At 38.7% G+C, this 26,182-nt stretch overlaps 4 protein-coding genes across 4 annotated transcripts; 1 reads left to right on the top strand and 3 right to left on the bottom strand.

Annotated features, from left to right (window-relative positions):
- Positions 1-3: 3 nt before the first annotated feature.
- LOC121502391 (uncharacterized) lies at positions 4-3,080 on the bottom strand. Its single transcript, XM_070283313.1, has 3 exons — positions 2,921-3,080; positions 1,126-1,203; positions 4-707 (listed from the first exon to the last, which is right to left on the bottom strand). Exon 1 carries the CDS (start codon positions 3,052-3,054, stop codon positions 2,926-2,928), a length of 129 nt encoding a protein of 42 aa, XP_070139414.1. The 5' UTR covers positions 3,055-3,080; the 3' UTR covers positions 4-707; positions 1,126-1,203; positions 2,921-2,925.
- Positions 3,081-9,560: 6,480 nt separating this feature from the next.
- EndoGI (Endonuclease G inhibitor) lies at positions 9,561-11,109 on the top strand. Its single transcript, XM_017168619.2, has 2 exons — positions 9,561-9,740; positions 9,811-11,109. Exons 1-2 carry the CDS (start codon positions 9,672-9,674, stop codon positions 10,837-10,839), a joined length of 1,098 nt encoding a protein of 365 aa, XP_017024108.1. The 5' UTR covers positions 9,561-9,671; the 3' UTR covers positions 10,840-11,109.
- A 647-nt stretch (positions 11,110-11,756) lies between these two features.
- twe (twine) lies at positions 11,757-14,114 on the bottom strand. The gene is made up of 2 exons (XM_017168594.3): positions 13,796-14,114; positions 11,757-13,732 (listed from the first exon to the last, which is right to left on the bottom strand). Exon 2 carries the CDS (start codon positions 13,730-13,732, stop codon positions 12,461-12,463), a length of 1,272 nt encoding a protein of 423 aa, XP_017024083.1. The 5' UTR covers positions 13,796-14,114; the 3' UTR covers positions 11,757-12,460.
- A 414-nt stretch (positions 14,115-14,528) lies between these two features.
- Positions 14,529-26,182, bottom strand: Ca-Ma2d (Ca[2+] channel Muscle-specific alpha2/delta subunit). The gene is made up of 11 exons (XM_017168560.3): positions 25,460-26,182; positions 19,127-20,462; positions 18,876-19,052; positions 18,739-18,816; positions 18,294-18,670; positions 18,081-18,232; positions 17,499-18,004; positions 17,191-17,433; positions 17,027-17,120; positions 16,546-16,967; positions 14,529-16,232 (listed from the first exon to the last, which is right to left on the bottom strand). The coding sequence occupies exons 1-11, from the start codon at positions 25,618-25,620 to the stop codon at positions 16,122-16,124; spliced, it is 3,657 nt and encodes a 1,218-aa protein (XP_017024049.1). The 5' UTR covers positions 25,621-26,182; the 3' UTR covers positions 14,529-16,121.

Genomic DNA, 26,182 nt, shown 5'->3' with positions numbered 1-26,182 from the left:
GTGTACTTTTTCTTTTAAATTTAACGTGTGGTTTTCACAAAATTTTGTTTAGCCTTTACGGAAGTAGTTCGATTTCTAGATTTAAAAATTCAGCGTGTTAGAATCTTACAATTGGTTTTTCGTTTAGTTCCGATTAATGTATACAAAATAAATATAATTATAATTAACTCTGTTTTAGATTAGTACGCTTAAATTGTTCACATCAAATACACACACACAGAACTAAATTCTATTCCTTATGACGAAATTAGGTATTCTTTTTAAATATTTAAGTACAATTTTGGATTTTTCTTCTATCACAAAGAAAATCAATCAATTTCCTTTGACGATTTCTTGCTCACACATAAAATAATGATTCCCTGTTAAGTTAAGCACTCGTTTCTCGATTGAAAATGATTGGATTTTTAGAATAAATGTTGATTTTGTTACAATTTCATTTCAGCTTTGTCGCGATAAATAAAAATATGTCCCTGCTGTGATATGATCTACGATCACTGCGATGCTTAAAATGTATTCCTCTTCAATGTATCTCCTCCACAGATTGACAGATTGACCGACTTTGGCTACTGGGGCCCGTTGCTGTCGCTATATCAGCTAATCCGTTGACGGTATCCAGCTGAACAGATGCACCAACTTATCGACGTCGACTTCCGAAGAGGTGACCGTGTTCACTCAGGCTATCACCGCCTTGTTTGAGAGTTGATTACCTGCAAAGAAATCGGGCGAGACGATAGCTTAGTATGTGAACTGGAGAAATCTGGTTATAATCGGTTTGGGGCTTCTTTATTTAAGGCTCACTACTCATTGTTCACTCAATTGGCGACTATTCGTGGGAAACTAAAAACAATTTAGCTCAATTACACGCAATGAAATAATTGAGACTTTTGCAATTTTAGCCAGACAGACACGCTTCCCTGTGCCCTTATCCATTTCGGTCAAGCCAGCAGTTGTCCGGAAAGGTCACTGCGCTTAATTCCCATCCAGTCAGCTGACCTTTCCATCACCACCCACTTGAACACCGGCACATACACAGAAACACCCAGAAACACTTGAGCCAATTAATTAAGAATGAAAAGTGGAAAATGTTCAGGTCCTTGGCGCAAAATAATCCATATCTAAGCTTACTTTTTATTTGTGCTGTGCCTGGCAGTATTCTGCACTGTCTAGATGAAACTCCATAGATGTGGGAACAGGTCTAACCAACTGTAAAAGAAGAGAATTACGAATTAGTATAATTCTATTACTTAAATATTTTAAATAAATTTATTTACAAGCTAGCGCATGAAAGCATATAAAAATGAATTTGCCGTTGCAAAGGTAAAATGTTGGTACTCTCAACAAAGACATGGCTTTACTTCATAATAAAACCAAATCATAATTAAAACCTACAGCATTATTATCTTAATATTTCACGAGTCGAAATTCACCAGCGTAAAGTGTCAACCCACTCGCGAAGTACACCTTTTATTATTTCTGTCATTTGAATATAACTTTTCGTACAATGTCCCATTTATGTGAGGTAAATGCGCCACACTCTTAAGACGGAAATAATTTGTAAAAAAAAAAAAATATGTACTTACTTTCCGGAATGCAATAAATCAGACTTAAAATTCACAAGCTTTTGCATTTATAATTTCTGGCTGATAAAAAATAAAAATATTATATATACTTTACTTTTTGACAAGCAACAAATATATATTTTAAATACTTTTGTTTTATAAATGCCTTCCATCATTTATTACAGCCTTTCAGTATATGTAAGCTTGTTTGTTATAATCGACATTTTATAAATAAATAAATTGTGATTTATCAAGAATAATAAATCAAAGAAATATATAGAAACTGGGTTGCTTAGCTAGCTGCCTGTGAGCGGAAACATTAAAAATATTCCCTAAAAGCGATCCAAGATAATTTTTGCTCTAGCCAAACGGGGGAAAATCGTTTCCAAGAACATTTACATTATATATGTACAAAATATGTATGTATAGTATATATATTTAGCGTTCCGTTGTTGATCGTGAAAAACATATGTATAAAATTAGTCCACAAATAAAGACAGAACCAGAACACAATGATTGTATAATGCGTATAGTATTCCGTACGGGGAAGGTGATAACACTCTAAGCAAATATTCCATTTTTTATGGCCGATAAGTCGTTTAAGTTTATTTTAGCATTTGGGGTTTTAAGCATAGTAAGTTCTCTTGAAATTCGGCAAGCAATTGTTGCCGGCCTGCAACTATGTACTTATATTGAGGAAATCCATTATGGATTTCCCATAGAGCGAGACACAGGCACTCGTGAAACTAATTAAGAAGAGGGCGCAAAAAAAGAGCACGGCGAACTTTTCACCAGACGCCTGTTTGTTGTGATAGAACTCGGTAGAAAACTTTCACTTGCTGGCATGTGTATATATATATACTTATATCGGACTAGTACATACTAGATATTTCCGAGCGTGTATGAGTATGTTTACCCCATGACACCTCCTCGGACAACAAAAGCACTTTTTGTTGATGCTATTTTACTGACTTATGCAATGTATTTTTTGTGTTTTGCGTCTTGGCGAATTTAAAAAGTCACACACAAACGCTAATAATATATATGTAATGATTTAGCAAGTTATACACATATAATATGAACTCTAAGTAACTGATGGTTTACTGATTACAACTGGAATCCCGATTAGATATGGGCTTCAGTGTCAGGTGTCAGTTTGAGCTTGGAAGACGCCGATCGGTTTTATCGCCGTTTATCAGCCGGATCGACGAGCACTCTCCAAGCTTTTTATGGCAACTGAGGAGATCCAACAGACATCTCGCAACATATGTACATACATATATACGGTGGTCTCTCGCATTGGAGACTTACTGGTGGAGATCGCGTTCTGGCGGATAGGGGGGGAAAAAAAAGGTAATTACCACAGTTAGTCGCCCGTGATGCGGCGCGATAGGATCTCGATTAAGTATCGACAAGTGTCGATTCTGAGCCGTTGATCGATAACGATTACTCCACTAGGCAGACGCGTATTGATGCGCGATGAGCACTCTCTCATGTTTTGCTATCGACTGTCGCGTTTGGCAACTCATCGTTCGCCATATGTACGGCCCCCACTGTGGAGACTTACTGCCGGCGAGAAATAGAGAAAGAGAAAGAGCGGCAGGAGTGGCAGAGAGAGTCGTGACGCCAGTCGCTCAGTTCACTTGGCACGGCTCCCATGACGCACATCTCTACACTCTTCATTCACGCGGTGAGCTGTGCCAATGTATAGGTGCTCTCGCTGACCCCCTGGGTGCCGCGCATCCTCGACTCCCCCCAAAATGATTTTACAGTCTGCTGCATATTTAAAGCTCTTTAAAACGGATGTTGTACAAAAAACAGTGGTGGCAGAACTGATAGCAACGATAGGCCGGAACAGGTATTGTTTCGATATCCAAATTGTTAAGCTTATGTAAAAATTATTAAATTTTTAATTAAATATTTTTTAAATGTTTTAGAAAATAACGTAATACAAAATGATACATTTTGAAATATTAATTTTCTTTTATAGCAAAATTAAGAAAGTGTGCATTTATTTTTAAAAAATAAATCAAATAAGAAACATAAATATAATAAAATAAATTTATACATTTCTTATAGTTCATTAACTGATATGAAAGGAAAAGTTAATCATCCAGCTTTCATTTGTTTAAATATTTTATAATAGTATTTATAAATTATTCCCTTACAATCTCATATATTTAATTTACCAGACTATTTTCTCACTTCAGTTCTCAACCAATTAAACCTTTAAAGCACACAAAAATCACTAAAGGAACTTTTACAGGTAGAACCAACCTTTGCGGGAGCTCCAAGGTCAGTTGTTATTTAAGGGCAATAAACAACGCTTAATGCGGTTTATTATATGCACAGTTAATCAAGGCTAGAGCCGCGCACAACTTGTAACTTAATATAAAAATGGTCTTATATTAAAGTCAGTTAAACCTAATCAAGATGTAGGCAAATGCCATGACTACAATAATAGCTAATTGTCGCAATAGATTTACTATATGTTAGGTATGTATTTATACATATATTCGTCATACTCGACTGCATTTCGATGTAGATACAATTTAATCTCATGGCTGGATTTGGGAAAGCTCGATATCATTTACTTGCACATGAAAGCTGCAGCTGATTCCAACTGTTATTATCTATCTATTTTACGTATCTTTTCATTTTTATAATTTTAATAGGAAGGGAAAAAGGAGCAAGTTATTTTATACGATTTATACATTTAAAAGTTTTAAATGCTGTTTATGCGATTTTATTTAATTTAATATTTGGGTAAATTGCTAGCTAATAAACAATTTAAGACAAGAAATATTCATCAGTAATTTATATCCCAAAACCCGCCTTAGATGGCAATAATAATATAATTAAAATGTTTACCCTTGGGCTGAAAATTAGCTTTCACAAAGCCTTTTTTTTTTTGGGGTAGCAGCTGCGTTAAGTCTAGGATGAAGTTGGTTGAAATTCCTCGAGACAAGGACCAGACAAAAACAGGTCGGTGGCATTTACTTATACTGCAAAGCAGACAAGGGACAAAGAACTCAAGCAAAAACCAAAAAAATTCGAGACAATAAGTAAAAAAACAAAGGTAAAGGTACATTTTATTCATCCATTCATCATTTTGGAAGGTTGGTGGTTTGAGTATTCACTGAGTTTCAAGTATTTTGACTATCTAGCTTTATACTTCGGTTTAAAGAACTTCTATTTGATTTCCTTTGAATTAATTTGCAGGCTAATTCTTTTGTATATGCATTGTATTTAAGAGTAATTCTTAGAAAACAAGCGGGGCATATGCAAAAACTAGTTGCCTTATGCCTGTTTTTACAAAGCGCAACAAATAAATCATAGTAAACAAATAAAAACGGCGTGAAATTTGATGATGGCAACTGTCATTTAAGTTTCAGCACGACTAAGCCGATGTCTGCAGTTGTCAATATAAAACGAGAAACGTGCTGTATCAGCAAGCAAAGCCAGACACAACGCAGACACGCAAGTGCAAACAATTATCGAAATCAAATCGGATGGATATATATTTTTGCAACAGTTGCAAAGAAAACTAGAAGACTAAACAACACGAAATTGAGAAAGCAAATGTAACTAATTATTAAAGAAAATATTTTTCCCATAAGGGAGAAATTTATGGGCTCAATGATAAAATTCAGTTAAGGGGGATGATCTTCCTTAGGACGTTGTAAAGTTACTATTACGACTAGTTGACCCAACTTGTACAACTTATTGGACCTTTCCTTATTTTCCACCTTAAAACTTTGCTAAAAATCCCAAACTTTTTAGAAAAGTAATCTATTAGGCATGGCAAAGTTTTGCTTACCTAAGTTAATAAAACAAACAAACACGTTAAGAACACACTCACAGACATTTTGCCATTTAGGACTTATTAAAACTCATGGACAACACAAAAACCGCAAAAATCCGACAAAAAATACTTCGCTTTGTGCACCACAACAGACTCAAAGGCATACTGAGTCCAAGTTACGAGTTATTGATTTTGCGACTAATGGAGGCGGTGGATCTCCGCCTCCTAGCTCGCATCCTTGATTTCGTTATTTCGCCATAATGGAAATTTCGAATTCGTGGAAGAACTTTCCGTCTGCACCGTACTAGGAGATGGGCAGGAAGCGGAAGCTCTAGTCCGAGGGTTGTCACATATTTACGATAGTTGTGAACTACCAATTAAATTAAATTGAATTTATAATATAATAATATTTTACGGCAAAAGCTTTTAGACAAAGCGAATATAAAATATGAAAGGATTTTAATCAATAAATCCTGTATTTAAACCAGTGGTACTTGACTCGCGAGTCACCAATTTATCTGTTAAATTTTAGTTTTAATAAGCTTTTTTTTTCTTTTAATTCTTACTCTTATTTATTGAATATAAGTTGGTGTATATATTAATTTTATCATTTAATATAATATTATACATATATTCACATACGAGTCATGAGACTGGTGGTTGAAGGTATCTTTATGCGTCATCGTGTTTTTATTGTATTTGCTCTCAACCAGAAAAGCGGAGAGGAAGCCAGAGACCGGCTGTTGCTGTTTGTTTTGATAAAAAAGACTAATCAGGGGCGTAGCCAAGAAGTAGGGTCCTATAAGTCCTATACTCCACTGATGGTAAACAATCATCTTGTTATTGCAATTATCAAATGCATGTCTCCCTGCCACAAATCGCTTGTCTTCTTCCAAGGTTGATTTTGACAAAAATTACCCTAACAAAATGTCGTCTTACTATTCAGTTTTTGTTATTTCGCTTTAGCCAAGGGCAGGGCAAACTATTGAGGACAAACCGCACAACATTTATCGCACTATATATAGAATCCGTTGGTGGTTGTCGCCGAGGGAGGACGGTGGTAGTGGGCGGTGGCACTTTCCTATCTGCCTCCCTTCACCTACTGACGTTTGTAAATCGTATTGCATGCTTTGTTGTTTGTTTTTGGTCTATATTTAGAAATGACATGTATTGGTGAAATTCTGCACACAAGCTGCCAAAACGTGACAGCAGTAAAAATAATACACGGCTATGAATTATAGCCAGGAAAAGTATTCAGAAAAACCCAACTCTCATTCGAACTTATAAGCTCTAATTAGCGAGTGCTTCGCTTGAAGTTAAAAATTGGAGTGTTTGAGAAACTTACTTCGAACCCCAATCAATTTTAATCAATCGAAATGACCTTAAGCTAATTGGTGGCAATTAAATGACCATAAATTCGGCTGCATAGTTGGAAGTATTCAATTGATATACAAATGTTTGGCTCTCGCACTCGTATGAGTAAGAATATAGAATACTTGAAAACTGGCAGAAAGCAGATAAACCCAGAACATGACGATCGAAATGCTAAGAACTGGAGGCAAGAATACTGCCTGATGAACAAAAAAGAAGAAGGAAATATGTGTGTACATATGCGTAATACATAAGCTCGTATCATTTCAGCAGAGAGTAATATCAATGTTGATTAAACTTGAGCAAGACTTCATCAAGTGTGGATTTTAGATAAGACAAAAAATAAATGGGTACTCTTGAATTATATATAAACTTATCTTCCTCTATGTGGAACGGAAAAGTTATTGAAAAGTATACTGGATTTTTCTTTACAACTTAATTATCATGGTGATGTAAACAGTTTGTTAATTAATGAATTTTTTTCTGATGTTATTTGTGAAATAAATTTTGTCTTGATATAACCGGGAGTTTCTTCCTCTCGATAGGGTTATCTTTGCGTCTTATGAGAAAAAGGAATTTTAAAAACGTAAGATCAACACTTGAAATAAATGATATTTTTTCGACCAGGCAATATCATTGAACTTTTTCAAGGACAAGACCCATTGATGAGAGAAGCCACAGAACGGAAACCAAAGAGAAGAGAGTTGTATCGCTATTTGCCTTTTGACCACCGGCTTTCTCACTCTTTGAATTCCAATTGACGCAATTGACTGATAAGTTCAGGTTGAACCGATCGGCAAACATCGCGATAAATATATAAATACCGGCGACCACCAGTGTGTTCCGGCGTAAGAGGGCAGAGATAAAAGTTAAATCAAAGCACCGAACCTTGTTAAGTAACTGAGCAACTGATTACAAAAAGGCGAAAATTATGAGTGCAAAAAATATCATTCCACTAGATAACTCTGCGTCCACGGTTGCTCAGTATAAAATGGGAACTGATTTGGTTATTTGGCTCGAAATTTTTGCTCTCCTACGTCTTTTGTTTATTGTTTGTCCTCTCTCCCACTCTTTGATATGATAAATCTGTTTAAAATGTATTCACAGATTAGATATATATCTGAGTTTACGTGCCCGAATGACGTATTGTGTGGAGCAAAGAGAGAAATGGCCAGAAAAGAAATTAAAGGAAAAGGCGAGAATGTAGAGCGATGTTCGAAGTTTTTCTGGGGCGGCGCAAACAATTCCTGGCCTGTCCTAGTTCCATTCGGATGATAAACTGGGTCAGCGGCAGTAAGCTGACATTTACTTTCAATTGGCAACGTCATGCGGCGCAATAAGTGTAATTTCATGCTCACAAAGGACCATTTTCCGTAAAAGCCACACATTTACATAAGATGTTACAATTGTTTTCCTTCGTTTTATTGATATTATTCGAGCATTAAATGATCTCAGGTAAAATAAAATAATGAAATGATTCCGAAATGATTAAAGTCATCTAGGTCGTTTTTTATAGCATTTATTTAGATATTGGTATAATCAAAAGATTCTATCGGGTATATGCGGGATTTTAATAGGTTGGTTTATTTAGAGAAAAATGTTAAAAAAGTTATAAAAATAAATTTTATAAAATTTAAGTTTAAGAAAAGATTCCATATCTTATTGCCATTTAATATGATAGTAATTTAGGCATTTAATAGGGTATCGATTTTATCAACAGAAAAATAAATTATATTCAAAATTGCCAAATTTTAGTTGTTGTAATGCCTTTAACATGAAACCAAAAAGTTTATTAAACACAAAAAAAAAATAATAATATTCCTTATAAACAGCAACATTTATTGCAACGACTCTTGCATACCCTTACACTCTACTTTCAGTGCCAGGTAGCGTAATAAAAGGCTGGGCCCCAAATACCAACGCACACAAACACACACCTTTTCTGTGAGTGGAAAGGTACGGTTTTTCTTATCGCTTATAATTTGTAAAATGGGAAAATGGCTGCAATGAAAAGCCAAATACACTTACCACAATTGCCATACACATTTGAGTATAACTTTTGAAGCTTTTTCGTTGCTTTTTCGTGCACGCGAAAATTGAATTCACGTTCACACACACAATCACACACTGACAGCGACTCTCACAGACAGGAGTTCCACGAATGCACTTGGCTTGTCTGCTCGACCACGAATTTGGCCTTTACTGTTCTCAACTGGGACTAAAAGTGTTTTATGTTAAATGTAATTGGCAATTGATTGCTTATGGGCGACATTAACTCCGAATCCGTTTGCTGCCGTGGGCGAAATGCTTAACCTCAAATTTCTTTGTCGCAAAGTCACACACACACACGCAGAGTCGGGCAAGGCGAATATCAAATGGTCTACGATTTTAACAGGGCGTTGCTAATAATTTTTCTTAGCGTTATTCGAAAGGATTCTATGTCACTGGATTATACAATTCACATGTGTATCCACCAATTTCAGGGTGTAATTTAAGCAGAGCGACTTGCTAACAATTCACAAAATTAGTGGTTAGTGGTGGAAGTAGGACCGATGTAACACACATTCGATTAATCGATAGCACCGATGGGTTGGCTAGTGTCTTAAGACTATCATGAAATTAACAGCTAAAACATAAGTTAAAAAATCGATCACTTAACTTTGAAATACTTATATGTACTTAAGTTTTCCACGAGATAGAACTTGTTTAAACAAGTCGATTCTGAAAACGTATATCGATGTATCGCATGATTAAATATAGTTCAATCGAGTATATAACCGATTCCACTCCAATATATCGATACTCCGATAAATCGATATTATTGCAAATATATAAACCTCGATATATTGAGCAATACGAGTTTATTTTGCTATTCGACAATAATTTAAAAAGTGCAAGAAAAGCGAGATAAAAGATTCAAGTCGAACAAAAAGGGCATGTCCAAGCGCAAGGCCGAAGAGACGGAAGGTGAAACAATGGCGGCAACGGCAGAGAAACTGTCACTGGTGAGCGAAAACTCTAGGAGAATCGCACACCTGAGCAAATAATGAAATACGTTCTTCTGATGATTAATAGAATGACTATACAATTGGCTTGGAGGATCCGGTGAAAGACTACCAGAAGCTGATCGAGACGCGGGTTCAGGTGGACGAGATCGTCGAAGATGAGATCACCAAGGAGAATTTTAATAGAACGGCTGCAGCTGCGCGTGAGGTCATCTGGCGGCTGCTATTCACCGATGCAGCCAAAGCGGACGGTGAGGATGACTCACGGCAGCAGAAGGCGAAGCAGCTGCTTGAGGAATATAGAGGCGACGCTTGCTTCTACGACCCGATTCCCTACAATTCGTGGATCGTCAAGCTGCGTGACGAGCTCCTTAAGCGAGAAATGTTGGATTTCTGGCGCGATACCGTCGTAAAGCAGCAACTGGGCCCTTGCTGGTCGCGTGATTGTGACCTGTTCGACAGCGATGACACGCCCCCGCTGGAGTTCTACGCCCATGCCGGGTGCACGGCTCCATTTGCGGCCAGCCTCAAGGTGCGAGCCGCCTTCGAACACCAGGCCTCGCTGGATCAGGAAGAACAAGCAGCAGCCCAGCCGAGTACTCCCGGCGAGCTAAGTGCCGACGATGCCGCTGCTCTTTCCGGCGACTTTGAAGCCGTGTTGACCAAGGAGAACCCTCTTGAGGAATACCGCACCCTGATGAAGCGCTTTGTGCTGACCAAAATCATTGTGCCCGACAATGTGCATCAGGAGAGTGTGAAGAAAGTGGCCGCCGCAGCAAGGGAAATCATTTGGAAGCTGCTCTTTGATGGCGTGCCTTCGCAGGCCGACCAGGACAAGGCTGCCGAGCTGCTGCAGGAGTACAAGGGCGACGCTGGCTTCTATGGACCCCAAGATTACAATGAGTGGATTGTCAAGCTGCGCGACGAGGTGCTTACACGGGAGCTCCTCGACTTCTGGCGCGAGAAGATGGTCAAATTGGAATTGGGGCCAAGCTGTGCTCGCGATTCGGACTACTATACCAATGAGGATCCGCTGCCCCTGGAGTTCTACGATAAGGCCGGCTGCAAGGCACCCTTTGAAGCCAACACCGAGGATTAGACTTTAATATTTCTAGAACTAATCCGAAAAGGCAACTGTATTAATTGTTATTTCGTCGTACTTTGAGCCAAGCTCAAGTCGTGCCTCTTTTTCTTAAAAATAACATTATTTTGTTAAGGTTTGACAGCTCAGATAATCCGAGTTGATGTGAAATTCATTTGTCCTTTTTCTGTAAACACTAACAGATGTCGACATGTCTCGAATCTTAAAAAACAACAAAATATTTTTGTAAAGAATTTTTCAAAATATATTACCCAAAAAAAATCAAAAGTTGTCTTTACATTTGTAATTTTGAAACTAAGAGGATTTATTTTATAATTTTGAGTAGGTTATATGCAAATAAACAGGGATAACTGTATAACACAACCTAAGTAATATAAGTATAAGCAGCGTAACGCTGTAAGTTTTTGACACAAATTTTTCTTGAAGGTTCTCAAGCTGGCAGATTAGTTCTTATTCATTGTGTTTTTTTTTTTTATTTAATTTTATAATTTTATACTATCCACAGCTGTAATATAAAATAAAAAAAGCAATGATTTTCCTTAAATGTAATTGAAACTTAATTTTATTTATTTTATAAATCATTGGCATTGTTAATAATACATTTGGTTAAACGATTGAAAAAAAAAGGAGACTGTACTTATAAGATGAGGTATATTTCATTTAATGGTATAGAATTACTGATTCGTTTTCCATCTACCTCAGTTATATTTTTATATTATAAATAAATTTAAAGTTAGTACTGCTATTTTGATTATTTGCTTAAATTTTGGAATGCAATAATTAAACCATTTCTTTCTCTTTTTTACTAACTAGAAATCACTTTATAATTTTTCCTTAATTATATAAATAAATTCATTAATGGTTCACAAATGTATACACTTTTGTTGATTTTTTTTTTCGGTTGTGGTGAATAATAAAAAAATTATATTTAATTACGTTTGTTTTGAAAATAAATAATCTTTACATTTGTATATAATTTCATTAGTTGCTTAAATTTATCTTTTGTTCTTATAAATCTGGTTTTTCAATAATTTCTTAAGATACAATTAATTGGTAAATAGTTCTTAAATTTAATCGTTATTTGCGATTAAAGCATTTGTTTAATTTAATTAATTATGTAGTTTCTAGTGTGTTAACATTATATTATTATTATTTATATTATTATTTTTTTTAATCATACAAAATTAATTTCGAATTTGTTCTTAAAAATGTAAAAATCACTGCATTTCTTTGGGTTTCTTCACGAGTTATCCTTGCGGTAAAATTAATGCTTATAATAAGTAACTTAAAAAAAGGTTTTATCATAAAATATACCTTAAAAATATGACTTCTAAGTTTTGAACATGGAAGGTAAACGAGAAATAATTTCAAGATTCTAATTTTCAACCGACTAGATTTTTTTTGTTTGGTTTCTCGTTCCCTTTTTCTATAATTATTTTTAATTTTATTTTGGACACTGGACTGATATTTAAACTTAAAGAAATGAAACAACATAAAATATAGTATTCAACATTGACAAAAAAAAAAAAACGCAACGAAACGAAACCAATAATTCCAATTAGAAAATAACGTTGTTTGAGTTTGGATATTCCTTCTTAATCCCTAAATCCCTGAAGCTCTAATCCTCTCCGTCGGCATACAGCAGACGAGATCGTGACTTGCGTAGAGGGCGGGCGCTTCCGCCACCGATACCACTGTCGCCGCCCTCGCTCTCACCGCTCTGCCACGACTTGGTCTTGGCCCGGAAGTAACGGAACTCCTCGTTGTGAGCCGGCGACAACATGGGCACATACTGGCGCGGCTCGCACAGGTCGGCATGCGAGCCGTAAAACTCCTTGTACCCATTGTGCAGCAGATACAGCTCCGGATAGTCAAGCGTCGGGTAGGTGGATGCGTGATGGCTGCGGTCGTTGTTGCGCAGAAAGCGCAGAAGCTTCGGCGCCCGCTCTGAGGAGAACTCACAATGGAACACATAGATGCGACGCTGCTCCCCGTCCTTGTGCGTCAAGCTGGGAAAGGCATCCTGGATTTGGCCGCGTGTATAGAGATTCCTAGAGCCGCGTATGTGTCCGCCCAAAAATTCGTACGGATAGCGACAGTCAATGATCTGGTAGTCACCGCCAGTGCCCAGCTGCTCGACAAACTCGCCCTGGATGAGGCGGGCCAGTGTTTCTCCGGAAATCGTCTTTAAATCGCGATGGCGGGTGCCGGTTAGCAGGCAGGGCAGAGCACATGGTTTGCTCAGATCCCCGATCAGTTCCGGCTCGTCACCCAGGGCGGTCATGATATCAGCATCGTTCATGGAAAGCGTCTTGCGCTGCAGTTTCCTCGTGGACGGTGTGGGACCTTGAACTTTTTCCTGAGAGTCATCCTCGCTGGGAAACAAGCTCAGACAGCGGCGCAACGACCGCTTTTGTGACTCGCCTTTTTCGGGATGTTGTTGCTGCTGCTGCTCCGCCTTCAGTTGGCCGGTAATGAGCAGTTCTAGGTTGCCGGGCAGCCCCAGCTGTTGATCTTCGTCCTCCTCCAGCTCGAACATGGCCATGTACTCGTCGTCAAGCGAGTTGCCCGAGTCGTAGCTGTTGAAGCTGCTTAGGGCCCTGGACGATGTGCTGTGGAAGCTTCTCTGGGTGGACTTGGGCGTGCCGCCGCCGCCACCAGCTTCCAGGCGCGCACCACGCATGTTTTGCGCCAGTTCCGTGATGGGCGACAGGATGGTGGAGCCGCTGGACTTGAGCAGGCGCTGCAGCGGTGTTCCCAGTGGCCCCTTCACCCTCTTGGCTGCCTGTGGGGCCACGCTCTCCTGGCTCTCGTCCACCTGGTCGCATGCCCTCGCTGTCTCTCCATCTTCGCCGACTTCAAAGTCGAGCATCAGCCGCTTGCTGGCCATCTGCAAAAAGTTTCGCGGTCAGCTGTACGCAAATATCAGCTGTAATTATGTAAATAAACTCACTGGACACCGCTAATCGTCGCTGTTTGGGGTTTTATTCGGTTTAACTTTGGCTTTAGCCAGCACAAGCACTTTATTTTTCACGTTTCCTGGAGGTCTCTCCGCCTTTTTGACAGTTTTCGTTTCGGCTTTAGCGGCAAATTCATTGGCGCCTTTTACCTATTCCTCGTTCCAGGGCTAGACCAAACTCAACGGCGGGCACACTCGCGCATTCGCGCGCCCCTGCTTTTTGTTTGAATTTGAACAGTGTTTTTTGGGGGAGTAGTGAAAGCTTTGACAATTTTAAATGGAAAAGTAAATACAGATGACGTGGTGTTTACAGAAAATAGAGAGAATATACATTAGCTTGAATTTCACAGAAAATTATCATCACAATAAGAAAAATATATCGAAGTTTTTATACCTTATTGAAAAAATATATACTTCTCAGTATCCATCTGGCAATATTTTTTATTTATGATAAAAATTTGCCATAAGTGAAAATATTTATGTTGGATAGACCTAAAAAAATGTACGAATATTTTCATGACAACCAGGTTTAATAGATAAAAACTATCTAACTTCTATTTAAATGGGGATAGATAAATATCGATTTCCAAGGCCGATACATCGATATTAAATTGTAAATAAATCGAAAATATCATTTAAACTTTCGATAAGACCATTCCGGTTTCTTTTTGGCAAAAAAACACCGCTACCCTTACTAAATAAATAAAAATAGATAATAATAAAAGACTTTCGTCGACGATTACTTTATTTATTTTGCTAAGGAAATTTTTTAAAATGTTTACAGTTTTTAGTTTTAGTGGACATGTCTTATAAAATGTGTATACGTGTCGAAATTGAATAAAACTCGATTAAAAGGAGTCCGAAACTCATAGAGATGAATATTAATTGGATGAAGTCGCAGCAAATCCACGTATACCATTATGACTAGATTTACATATCTTCGTAATGTTTCTTTTTTATACATTTTACAACGTTTAAACACTCCAAAAAATAAATGTTGTATTAGTAATTCAGTTTGTTTAAAAAATTACATTTAATAGTTAACTGTTTTCAAATTTCCATTCATTTCTCTAGCATCTTAGCTCAGCTTTAAAAACGCCGTCTTCATTTTGATTTCATTTCCTTGAAAATAATCCTAATTTAAATTGTCTTCTTCATAATAATATAATATTATTATATTTTTTCTATGCATAAATTCATGAAGTTCATAAATTGTTTCCACATTTGAAATACGATACAAAGGCAATTAGGTTTTAGTATTCAATTTTTGTTTGGTTTATCCATCTTTATGTGTAGATCTTGCTAATGCTTCCAGACTAATTCTAAGGCCAGAAAAGAGCTTTAAATCATAGATGGTTTATCGAACTCAATATCGAACAAGTATTAGATACTTTACAGGTGGTCCTATATTTGTTTTTTAAAAAATCTGTGCGCGCGTTCGACGTTGACTGCTCCGTCAACTTGGCCGTTTTTAAAACATTAAATTCAATAAAAATACACATTACAAAACAGGAGGAAATACATGGTAGGTATCTTCTTGCAGTAAACATTAATTATTATCCCGTATAAAAACCGTTTTGTATCTATAATTAAACCGTTTTGGGGGCTGTAACAAAAAATCAACGAATTTAAGTAATTATTTTCCATTGCAATAATAAGAGTAAGTGCATGTGTCTTATGTTTTATCATTTACTCGTATTATACAATAACTACTCTTTTATTGTTGTAAAAACAAACAACTAAGCTTTATAAAATTACAAAAATAATTGTTATTAGAATTATTTTTGTTCTCTTTTACAATTTCTTTGGTATTTCGTTTATTTTGTGTTTTGTTTTTTTTTTTAATATTTGGCTTTGGTTGTACCATAATAAACTATCAAAATTGTCTATGAAACGTGGGGTTTAAGCTATAGGCGTTATGTATGCACTTGGGTTGCACATAAATAACATAACGTAGCATTATTTAATAGTCGTGAGAAATAGTTGAAGGATCCGCTGGGGCTTCCTTTGGGGTTGGTCTGTAAGTTGCCTTTTTCTCAATTCGCTACATTTTTGTATAAAGTATTAAGTAACTTTTGGCGCGGTTTGTAAGTCTAAGAGTTGAAGTTGTTCTTGCTAAAATTGGTTTTTAGTTAAGAAGATTGTGCCTGTGTTGGTTTGGTTGCATTCTTGTTAAACATTGGACTACGGCATAGTATAGTTTACAATCTATATAAAACAAAAATATATTCATATAAGGACAACAAACCGATCGTAGTCGCGTGTAGTAAGTACATCGTAGTTGTTGTATAGTATAAGTAGTTGTGTGTGTATATATCCCCTAGCGCATAAAGCAGCGCGTCAAGTAAAACATCAAAATCATGGTCAGCGGCAGCAGCTGAAGCGTCAAACCCAGCCGCGAGGCATTGCCGCAATAGGTGTACAGTTCCTCCTGAAAATAAAATTAGAAGAGATATCGATAGTTATAGATAAATCATAGACAAAACACATCATTCTCTTATGACTGCTGGAGAGGTGCATATTTTTGAATATCCATTAAGAAATTATTAAAAATTTATCAGGACTTCAGAAATCTATTTTAAATAATTTTTTTTTTATTCAATCGATTTTTTCGATATTTTAAGTATCGATATATTAATTTTCACGATATTTTCGATATTGAATTAATACATTATATCACACTTTTCCATTCAATATATCTATACATTCCCAATCCCCTTTCCCTTACCCTTCAGGTTACTTACATTTTCGTGCTCCGTGTAGCACTCCTCGATGCGTCGCCGCTCGTAGAAGCTCATGTTGAGCTTGTAACAGGGAAACTCCGTTGGGTACTCCAAGCGCTGTGGCTCGGTCGTCAGGCGGACACTGCGCGATGGCATCAGGACGTTGACAACCACCAGCAGCAGATTGGAGTTGGGTATCTTTTTAACCAAGAAGGGGCGGGTCGAGGGTGGCTCCACCCAGTCATTGATGCCCACCAAGGCACTGGGCTCCAGGGCGTACAGCGTGGAGCGCATGTCGCAGGGCTTATAGATGGGATCCGGTTCGGGTTCCTTAAACAAAGCATTCTCATCGTCGCCGTCATCCTTCGGCTTGGAAGCCGAAGCTTTGCCGCCGTCGCCCACGGCCACGTACTCGTCCTCGATTTCGTCGGTGTATTCCATGACTAACGATCATTGAGAGATTATTTACTGATAAAAGTTTGTTTTGAATTGTAACACTTACATGGTGCTCCATCTGCCCACCACTGAATCCTTTGATACTGAAAGAAGAGATGACCCACTAACCACTTCCAGCCAAGACTTAACAATCGAAGGGGCTAATGGGAAATTTTAAATCGAAATAATACAAATATATACAGAAAAGTACAAAATTTGTGCATATCTTACATGCAGGATACCATGGGCATCACTGTTCGTTTTTGGCTCCTCCTTGCACTGCTCCTGGTAATCGTAGACGGCGATGCTCAGGAAGATGCCCCTTTCCACCATCGCAGACATCACGTCGCCGTGGAACTCGCCAAAGAACTTACCAGTTGTGTTGATGTTCTGGCCAATCACAATGTAGGCATTGTTGTCGATGACCACGCAGTCCACGTCGTCATCCGTACAGATGGGCAGGCAACGGTTGCACTGTATAAAGGATTTTAAATCAATTTTTTAAGGTAATTTTTTTGGACGCCTGGACTTCTTCTTACATGATCCACGGCGGTGATGTTGAAGAACCTCTCCCACATGAGGGCATGGGAGAACTGAAACCCTACGACGCAGGCGGGCGCCTCCTTACCACCGTCCCTTGGGAAGATCGCGTGCGAGGCGGTGACCTTTACTTCGCTGTCCTCCATCGGATCGTTGTAGTGTTTTACGGAGTATACAAAGCTCTCTGTTCGGTCCTCATGGTGCTGCAGGATGGCGCTTTTGTACCAGGTCTCGTCAATGGCCTTGGTGTGGTAGTCACCGAACTCCCGATCCGTGTCTACCTCCACTTCCCCAAAGATAAACTGCCACCGGGTGAGGCCGCTCATCGTGGCCACAAAGCGAAGATCTGCTCCAAAGCGCTTGATCAGCTGGCGCTCCTCCTCGTTCTCGAACTTCCACTCGCCGTAGCTGGAGTTGGTTACCTTGGCGTCGAAGACCAGCAGATGCACCAGCTCCGTGTTGCAGTAGTAGGCATCGTCGCCTAGTGTTTGGCGGCCGCAGTTCACTGAAAAGGAGAGATTGCTTGTGTCAGAAGAAAAGTGGACCAAGAAAGCTAATCAGCAGCAGACTTATCTACGTACGGTCATCATTTATATCTCTATCGGATTCGTCTTCGGCATACTGTTCTGACCATTTCCAATCCTTCTTCACCATCTTGCCCAGAAACTCCCGCAGCTCCGCCTCCGGTGTCTTGAACTCGTGTCCCTCCAGATAGTGATACTTGCAATAGACCCTGTGTATGATACGATTTTGTTTAGACCTTTTTCTTCACTGAGAACTAGCGTTTCACCCACCAATCGGGATGGACCTTCCAGTTTTCGCCGATGAAGAAATCCGATATATTGATCTTCATGTGCGTATTCTTAGACACCTCCTCGCCCACCTTGATCCACGTCTTGCCGTACTCGCTGGGCATAACGATGCCCAAGGTGAACGGGGTATCCGGCAGAGGGGCGAAGAAGTAGTCTTGCTTCTCCTCCGAGACGCGACGCATTGTGTCGTAGTGGAACTTCACGGATACATCCTTGAACTGCTTGGTCTGGTTCCGCACCATGGCGTTGCGAATGTTTAGGATGGTATCGCCAGGCTCTCGGGGATTTTCATCCTCGAATAGATGCTCAACTTCAGTGAAATCGATGCTGTTGTAATTCGGATTCATCTTGCCATTTGTCTGTGTGGAGGAGGAATTAATATTAATTGAAAAATGTATGTAAAACATTATATTAAGATTAGACTTACCCCCATTGGTCGCAGGTCAGGATGCAGCAAGACATATCCGTTGTTGGACACCACAAAGGAGTAACCGTTGACTCCAAGCTGAAGGGAATTAAGAATAAGCTACCATAATCCTAAATAGTTTATCCATAGTCTCTTACCTTGTAGGGCAATGTCAGCTTGTCTATATCTTCCACAGGCACATCTGTCCCAGCTACGCCCAGCATACGTGCCCTCGTGTTGGTGCTGTTCTCATTGAGATAGGATCGATCGAATGCTGGCACGCCCACAGCTATCATAAGACGGGGTCTTCGCTCATCAGAGGTCTTTGGATCATACTAGTGATGTCAAATATATATATTTAGCTATCGATCTTTATATTGCAAAAGTCAATCAATAAGTTCCCACTCACCGTCTTATCCGTAAAGGCGTGAGTCCATGTGGGTGGATGGGCTGTGTTCTGCAGAACGAGGGGTGTTGCAATGACGTCCACGTACTTGAGCACCTCCTCGTGCACCTCGTCAAGGGTCTGGACATGCGAATAGTAGCCCCTGTTTAGGCAGGCCATCCACTGGATCTCGCGCACCTTGGTCACCTCCTTGCCCAGCAGGTAGGTAAAGATGCGCACGTTCATGTGCCAGGTACCGTTCTCGCCGCTGCCCCAGTTGTACTTTTGGAAGACCTCGGTAGTATTGCCGGCGACGCCGTCGGTGACCAACATGATGGCCTGGTTACAGCTAGACGTTGAGTTGGCATTGCAGTGCCTGCTATCGAAGTAGGAGTGCAGCAGCTGGAAGGCCTTCTCGTATGCCAGCGTCAGATTGGCATAGCCCTCCGGATCCGGCAGGTTTGCGATGGCCTCGTTGAAGATCTCGATGTTCTCGGGCGTGGCCTGGACGAGCGCTCCGTTAAAACAGGGGATGATGTCCTCGACCTCCGCCGAGTAGCGGAAGATGGTGAAAAAATCGTTGTTCGAGAACGTATCCAGGATGCTACGGATGGTGAATTTTCCCACGTGGTGGCGAAAACCTGTCATTGATCCGGAGTGATCCAGCAGGATGACGATGTCCTTGGAGCAGGTGGCCGTCTCAATGTACCAAGATCGCTTCCGACAGTCGTAGGTATCGGCATCCATGCGATTCGGCCTTATGTCTGTCCACTGAGACGCTGGATAGTGCCGCAGTATGCCCGTATCAGAGCCGAAGTACTGCCACGACAGGGCCGGATCGGACTTGTAGTTCCTCTTGAATACCTCGTCTAGCTGCTCCGACCACATGATGGTCTTCAGAACTCGGTCGGAGCGATCCCAAACGTTCGAGGGAACGTGCACCGAACTGTGCTCAGTGTCCACCGGCGTGTTGTAGAAGTGCGAGTCAGGATTCAGTTCCATGGGGGTGTACATCCACGCGAACTCAGCCTCATTCGGCTCCAGAGTCTCGGAACTGTTACCATTAAAGGTGGAGTACTTGCTGGAGTAGTATGAGTAGTTCTGCAGTGCGTAGGAACGGTTGAACTTGAAAGTCTCGTACTCTTCCTCCGCCTGCCTCTGAATGCAGCGCACCGCATTCACCTTCCGGGCCAGCATCTTGGCCACGTTGGCCGTGATCGATTTGATCAGCTCGGTGCCGTTCTTCAGCTCCACTCGAGCATTGTACTCCTTATACTTCTCCTTGATTTCCTGCGACTTGGTTATCTTCTGGGCAAGCAGAAACAGCTCGTCCCCAAACTCCGTGGCCCATTTTCCGACTCTGCAATGGAAAGACAATTAATATAGTTAGTATAGTATATATTTTTATGCTTAGTTGTTAAAAAAGAACTTAGGGATTAAATACTCAAAACCCCCTAGAGTATGTAATCCCACGTTATTATGCTTCTTTTGGATTTTCACCAATTAAAATCTCAATCAGATATTTCGCAAGGATATTCCAAGGGAGCGGTAAACAACAATTTATCAGCGTCAGAATTCCCCAAGCGAAATGTCAACCACCTGTCCGAGCTCCACTAATTCAATTAGCGCACATGTTCCGCCCATGGTGAGAAGCGGGCGTGTGGGGGAGCAGCCGAGAGGTGTGTTCGCACCTGACCGAGGTGACAACACGTCCTCCTGGCAGCGACGCCAGCGTCTTACCACGAACAGCTGTGCCAGCTTGTTAGTGTGCGTGAGAAATCAACAAGTGCCGGCGCGCGCATCTTCTCTCACTTCCGTTCTTAGCTTAGTTCGCAGATTCTCTTAAACGGTTTTCTCTCTCTTAGGAACCTACAGTGCAGCGGGTCGATTCCATTAGTTAATGCAAGCATTAAATATTTTAACGGGAACTTAAGACAGATCTATGAGAAAATGATTCTAAAGGTCGGGTGTCAAGAAGTACAGTGGCAACTTTTAGTTTGATATGGTTACCTACACTCAAAATAATTTTGACGCTCTAGATTCGTGAAAAATTTGATTGAATTGCTTTAAGGATAAGTAACTTTTTAATAGCTCACATATATGTATAAAAATCATATAATAGCATATAATAGTACAAACATATATCCAGGGATGTTAGAACCAGTTGGGAATTATATCTGTAATGATGGATGTACAGATGAACAGATGGTGATGGCTCATCAAAAATGTTAATATTTTATGTGATCTAAGGTACTAAAACTATTATTATTTTAATCATGTCTTATATATCATTTTAGTATTCATTTGTACACCATACTATATCTTTCTTATTGGTTAATTTTCTACGCTGCCTATTTTTATATCCGTCTCTTACAGTTCAAGGGTATAATTAAATTATCCACCGGAGAGCATTATTCTCTATTCTCATTTAAAAATCAACAAAACAACATTGTATTACACAATATTATTTTAAAATATATAAATTGCTGACTGATGGAATGAATAGTATTTGATATATAAATATGCAATGCCTTAAGGACCTAGTATTTTTGTGGTCTAAACACTCTTCTAGAGCGTTCATTTACGATTTATAAACCAGGTTTTATTTCCACCGAATATTCAATACATTTTTACGAACTATAACCATTCATAGCGTTTGAGTGTTTTGGTGAATAATTTATATTTCTGGTCGGCGAGTAGTCGAAAGTAATTAAAATTGCAGTGCCCAGCGAAATATACACTGGCCGAATTCAGCTTGCGTGTGAGTGCGGCGTTTATTATAAACATTTAATGGCAGCGGGTGCCTGCGCATGACCAAATTCATAAAATCACTCGCTCTTTCGCTCAGTATCCATGAGTATCTTAGTATCTGCGAGGCGGGGCGCTCTTGACGTGGCTTTTGATGTCACCGACGCTGCCTGCGGCGCTGCTTCGGCCATTTTCATTTCACTTCTGTCGCCGACGTTGCCTTTGACACAGTTATTCCGACGGCACACATGCACACCAGCAGCCCACACCCGCACTCACACCTCACACAGGCACACACACAGGCACACTCGAGTGTGTTGGCCCGGTCGGCGCTCGGAGAAATTGTTTTGGTTTTTGTTTGCCGTTTGTTGGTAGTTGGAATTGAATGATGCCTCTCTGACTTTTATTACGTTCTGGAGTTGTTCAATTAATTTGGCCACATTCCTGTGTCGTCGTATCGATACTGTCATTGTTTTGGGGGCCCCACTTGTTAGGTACTTTTATGCCACATAAGAAGGTTCCTGAACTTTTGATAATTGTTAAAAAGAGATAAGTAAGAAAGCAATACAAATAAGGTAAGCTACATATAACATAAGATGCCAATGGTTCTTTTATTATTTTCATAAATTTTACTTTAAATTTAAACTAAATTATTATACCAATATATATTTTGTATAGGTAAATAAAAATTCTGGGAAAATTATATTGGTCCATACCATATTTCCAGAATAATGGGTTTATAAATCCATATATCTATCTCTCTATTTATCTTTTTATGTATCCATCTATATATTTCAGTATATATCTATCTTTAAATCTATATATCTTAATATTTATCTATCTATATATCTCAATATATATCAATCCAGCTTAATATTTATCTATCTATCTATCTATCTATCTATTTATCTATCTATCTATCTATCTATCTATCTATCTATCTATTTATCTATCTATCTATCTATCTATCTATCTATCTATCTATCTATCTATCTATCTATCTATCTATCTATCTATCTATCTATCTATCTATCTATCTATCTATCCATCTATCTATCCATCTATCTATCTATCTATCTATCTATCTATCTATCTATCTATCTATCTATCTATCTATCTATCTATCTATCTATCTATCTATCTATCTATCTATCTATCTATCTATCTATCTATCTATCTATCTATCTATCTATCTATCTATCTATCTATCTATCTATCCATCTATCTATCCATCTATCTATCTATCTATCTATCTATCTATCTATCTATCTATCTATCTATCTATCTATCTATCTATCTATCTATCTATCTATCTATCTATCTATCTATCTATCTATCTATCTATCTATCTATCTATCTATCTATCTATCTATCTATCTATCTATCTATCTATCTATCTATCTATCCATCTATCTATCCATCTATCTATCTATCTATCTATCTATCTATCTATCTATCTATCTATCTATCTATCTATCTATCTATCTATCTATCTATCTATCTATCTATCTATCTATCTATCTATCTATCTATCTATCCATCTATCTATCCATCTATCTATCTATCTATCTATCTATCTATCTATCTATCTATCTATCTATCTATCTATCTATCTATCTATCTATCTATCTATCTATCTATCTATCTATCTATCTATCTATCTATGTATCTATCTATCTATCTATCTATCTATCTATCTATCTATCTATCTATCTATCTATCTATCTATCTATCTATCTATCTATCTATCTATCTATCTATCCATCTATCTATCTATCTATCCATCTATCTATCTATCTATATATCCATCTATATATTTATCTAAGTTTCTATTTATCTATATATTTTCTATTCATCATAATATTAATTATTAACAGGAATTTAATTATTTTCTGCATCTGCTCTGTTGTTAAAATGTTGTTTGTGTCTATTTTGTAGCTTTAATTTGCTTGTGGAAATTTTCTATTATAAAAGTATTTTTGAGGCTTAAATTTTGAATTATTTATGGTTCCATGATATAGTTTGCTAATTGGATATTAACTTTATTTTTATATTCTTGGCCTTGGTATTATTATTAATAATGAGTCATTAGATCTGTTAGTGGCTGATGTCATTTGTTTTGCTTATTCATTTCGAATTTATCGGTTTCCTCTGAGGGTTTGAATTGAATAAGCATAAATAAATTGATAAATGGTTTGCCTCTATATTTTAGAACGATTTTTTGATATATATTTGGTGTAGTATTTGCATTTTGGTTCAACATTTCATTAATTAAGTTAAAACAAGTGCACAGTAATTGATTAAATCGTTTTATCGCATATTTAATTAAAAGCAAAACACCAAGTGTTTACCCACAAAAAAGCAAAGCCAAGAAATATAAATAATTCGGTGGTCGCTGGTCCCGTATTTACTTAAATTAAGTGCCCAACTTTCGGCATTATGTTTAGCGCGGCCCAACAAAATGTCCAATAAAATATTCATTTAGCGCCAGTAGGCGACGGAAGGTCTACCTGCTCTACCTGTTTGCTCATGCCCAACAGTCAGCATGTCAGGCGAACAATTTTTTGATGTGACTTTATGAAATGTTAGGGCCCAAAACAAAAATGCGAAAAGCATGGGGGAAAATTCAGGGAGAGAAAAGTCGAGCAAAATGCTGACGCACACACGCATGCACGCCAAAATGAAATAGAATAAAAACGTTCGAGACAAAAGACAAAACGCTTAAACACGCAAAGCAAAATGAGAAAAAAAGACTATAAAACCAGGGGTTCGACCTTTAAAATACCTTATGACATTTTTAATATTTTATTACTTTTAGCAGGTGGACTTATTCCTAACTTCCTCAGCTTGTCTACTAAATAAATTGCAGCTTCATGTGCCTTAAAGGTCACTATCTTGAAACGTTATGTATTATTTAAAATTGAAATAATTAACATCATGTTACAGTTGAACTTAAAGATCCATCTATAAAGTAGAGAGTTTTTGAATATATTTAAATCTCTGAACTATCTACCACTTTCAAACTTTTATATGTAATACATACTTAACTCTAAAAGTTACTACATTATGACTGTAATGCAGAGACTTAGAAGAGACTTGGTTGATTCACAAAAGCTTTAAAAATAATATATATGTCGTAACGTGTAGGCAACCATCTCCCACCACTCTTTCCCTTGTTTAACTTTCCCAAAAACTCCTTATTTGCGCAAAGACTTTATCTGAATCCGATTCGCTTCCTTCTTTGAATGTTCAAAAGGAAAACAATGGCTGTAAACACGATAAAGCTTTCATCTTTCCTTCTGCGCAAATACATAGTATCCAAAGGCAGCCCAATAAGCCCCTTTCAGTGTCTACAGGGAATTCTCTTGAAAGGAAAATAAAAACCGCGGGGAAAGCGGGCGTCTGGCAACGAAATTAGCATAAAATGTACGAAAAATTAACGAGCGTCGTTGACAACGAGAGGAAGCAAGGCGACAAGGATGATTAGAACACGCCCCCTAATTGACTTGTTCGCGGGCCCTGGGCCTATCCAGCAAAACCGAATATCTGCTGACCAATTTTCACCTGCTGTTGGCAAGGGCAAGGAGGGAGGGTGCGGAGAACACTTACGCTTCATCCGCCGCCGAGGCCTCCGCCAACATGGGCGAGGATGTGGGGGAAATGCCGCCATGCGGCCCGCAAATCAGCAGCAATAACAGCGGCTGGGAGAGGAAAAATGCGGTCAAAATGACAGCGAAATGTGTCATCAACTTTTCGCATAAACCAAACATTTTTCTCGCATTTTCCTTGTTGCTGCTTGGCGGCGTCGATTCTCGCTGGGATTGGGCTATTGGCTATGGACCATCGGGTCAAGTACGCATACGACGGGCACTGGGAAAACTCGAAAACCCTTCAAAATTGATATACAATTTTGGGTGGAGTCGCCTGCGTCGGCTTCGACGCCAGCAGCGCTGACGGGATTTCCTTTTTTCGCTTTTCGCTCTTCACCACACAAACACAGTCACAGACACACGCGAACGGCACACGGAGCGTATGCGTAATGCGAATAATAATTAGAATAATAACTCCCTTTATCGTTGTTAAAAGCCCGACGATTCTCAGAATTTTCCTCGAAAAAGTGGCCACTATTTTTCGATTTTCGTAATTTATTTTTGTATTTTAGTTTCCCTCAGCAGCGTGCGTTGAAATTTTCTATATATAAACTGCGGGTTCCGAGCGTGTTCTTTGATTACACATATGGAGCACACTGTCACTGGGCGAGAGCGGGTGTGTGTGTTAGTGGACGGGCAGCTAGAAATTTTCCGCGCTTTTCCGTTTTCCGTGCCACTAGCC

Source organism: Drosophila kikkawai, chromosome 2L (genome assembly GCF_030179895.1).
Source record: "Drosophila kikkawai strain 14028-0561.14 chromosome 2L, DkikHiC1v2, whole genome shotgun sequence".
NCBI lineage: Eukaryota > Metazoa > Arthropoda > Insecta > Diptera > Drosophilidae > Drosophila > Drosophila kikkawai.
The sequence above is the reverse complement of the archived record's forward strand: the minus strand, read 5'-3'. Positions and strand labels throughout refer to the sequence as shown.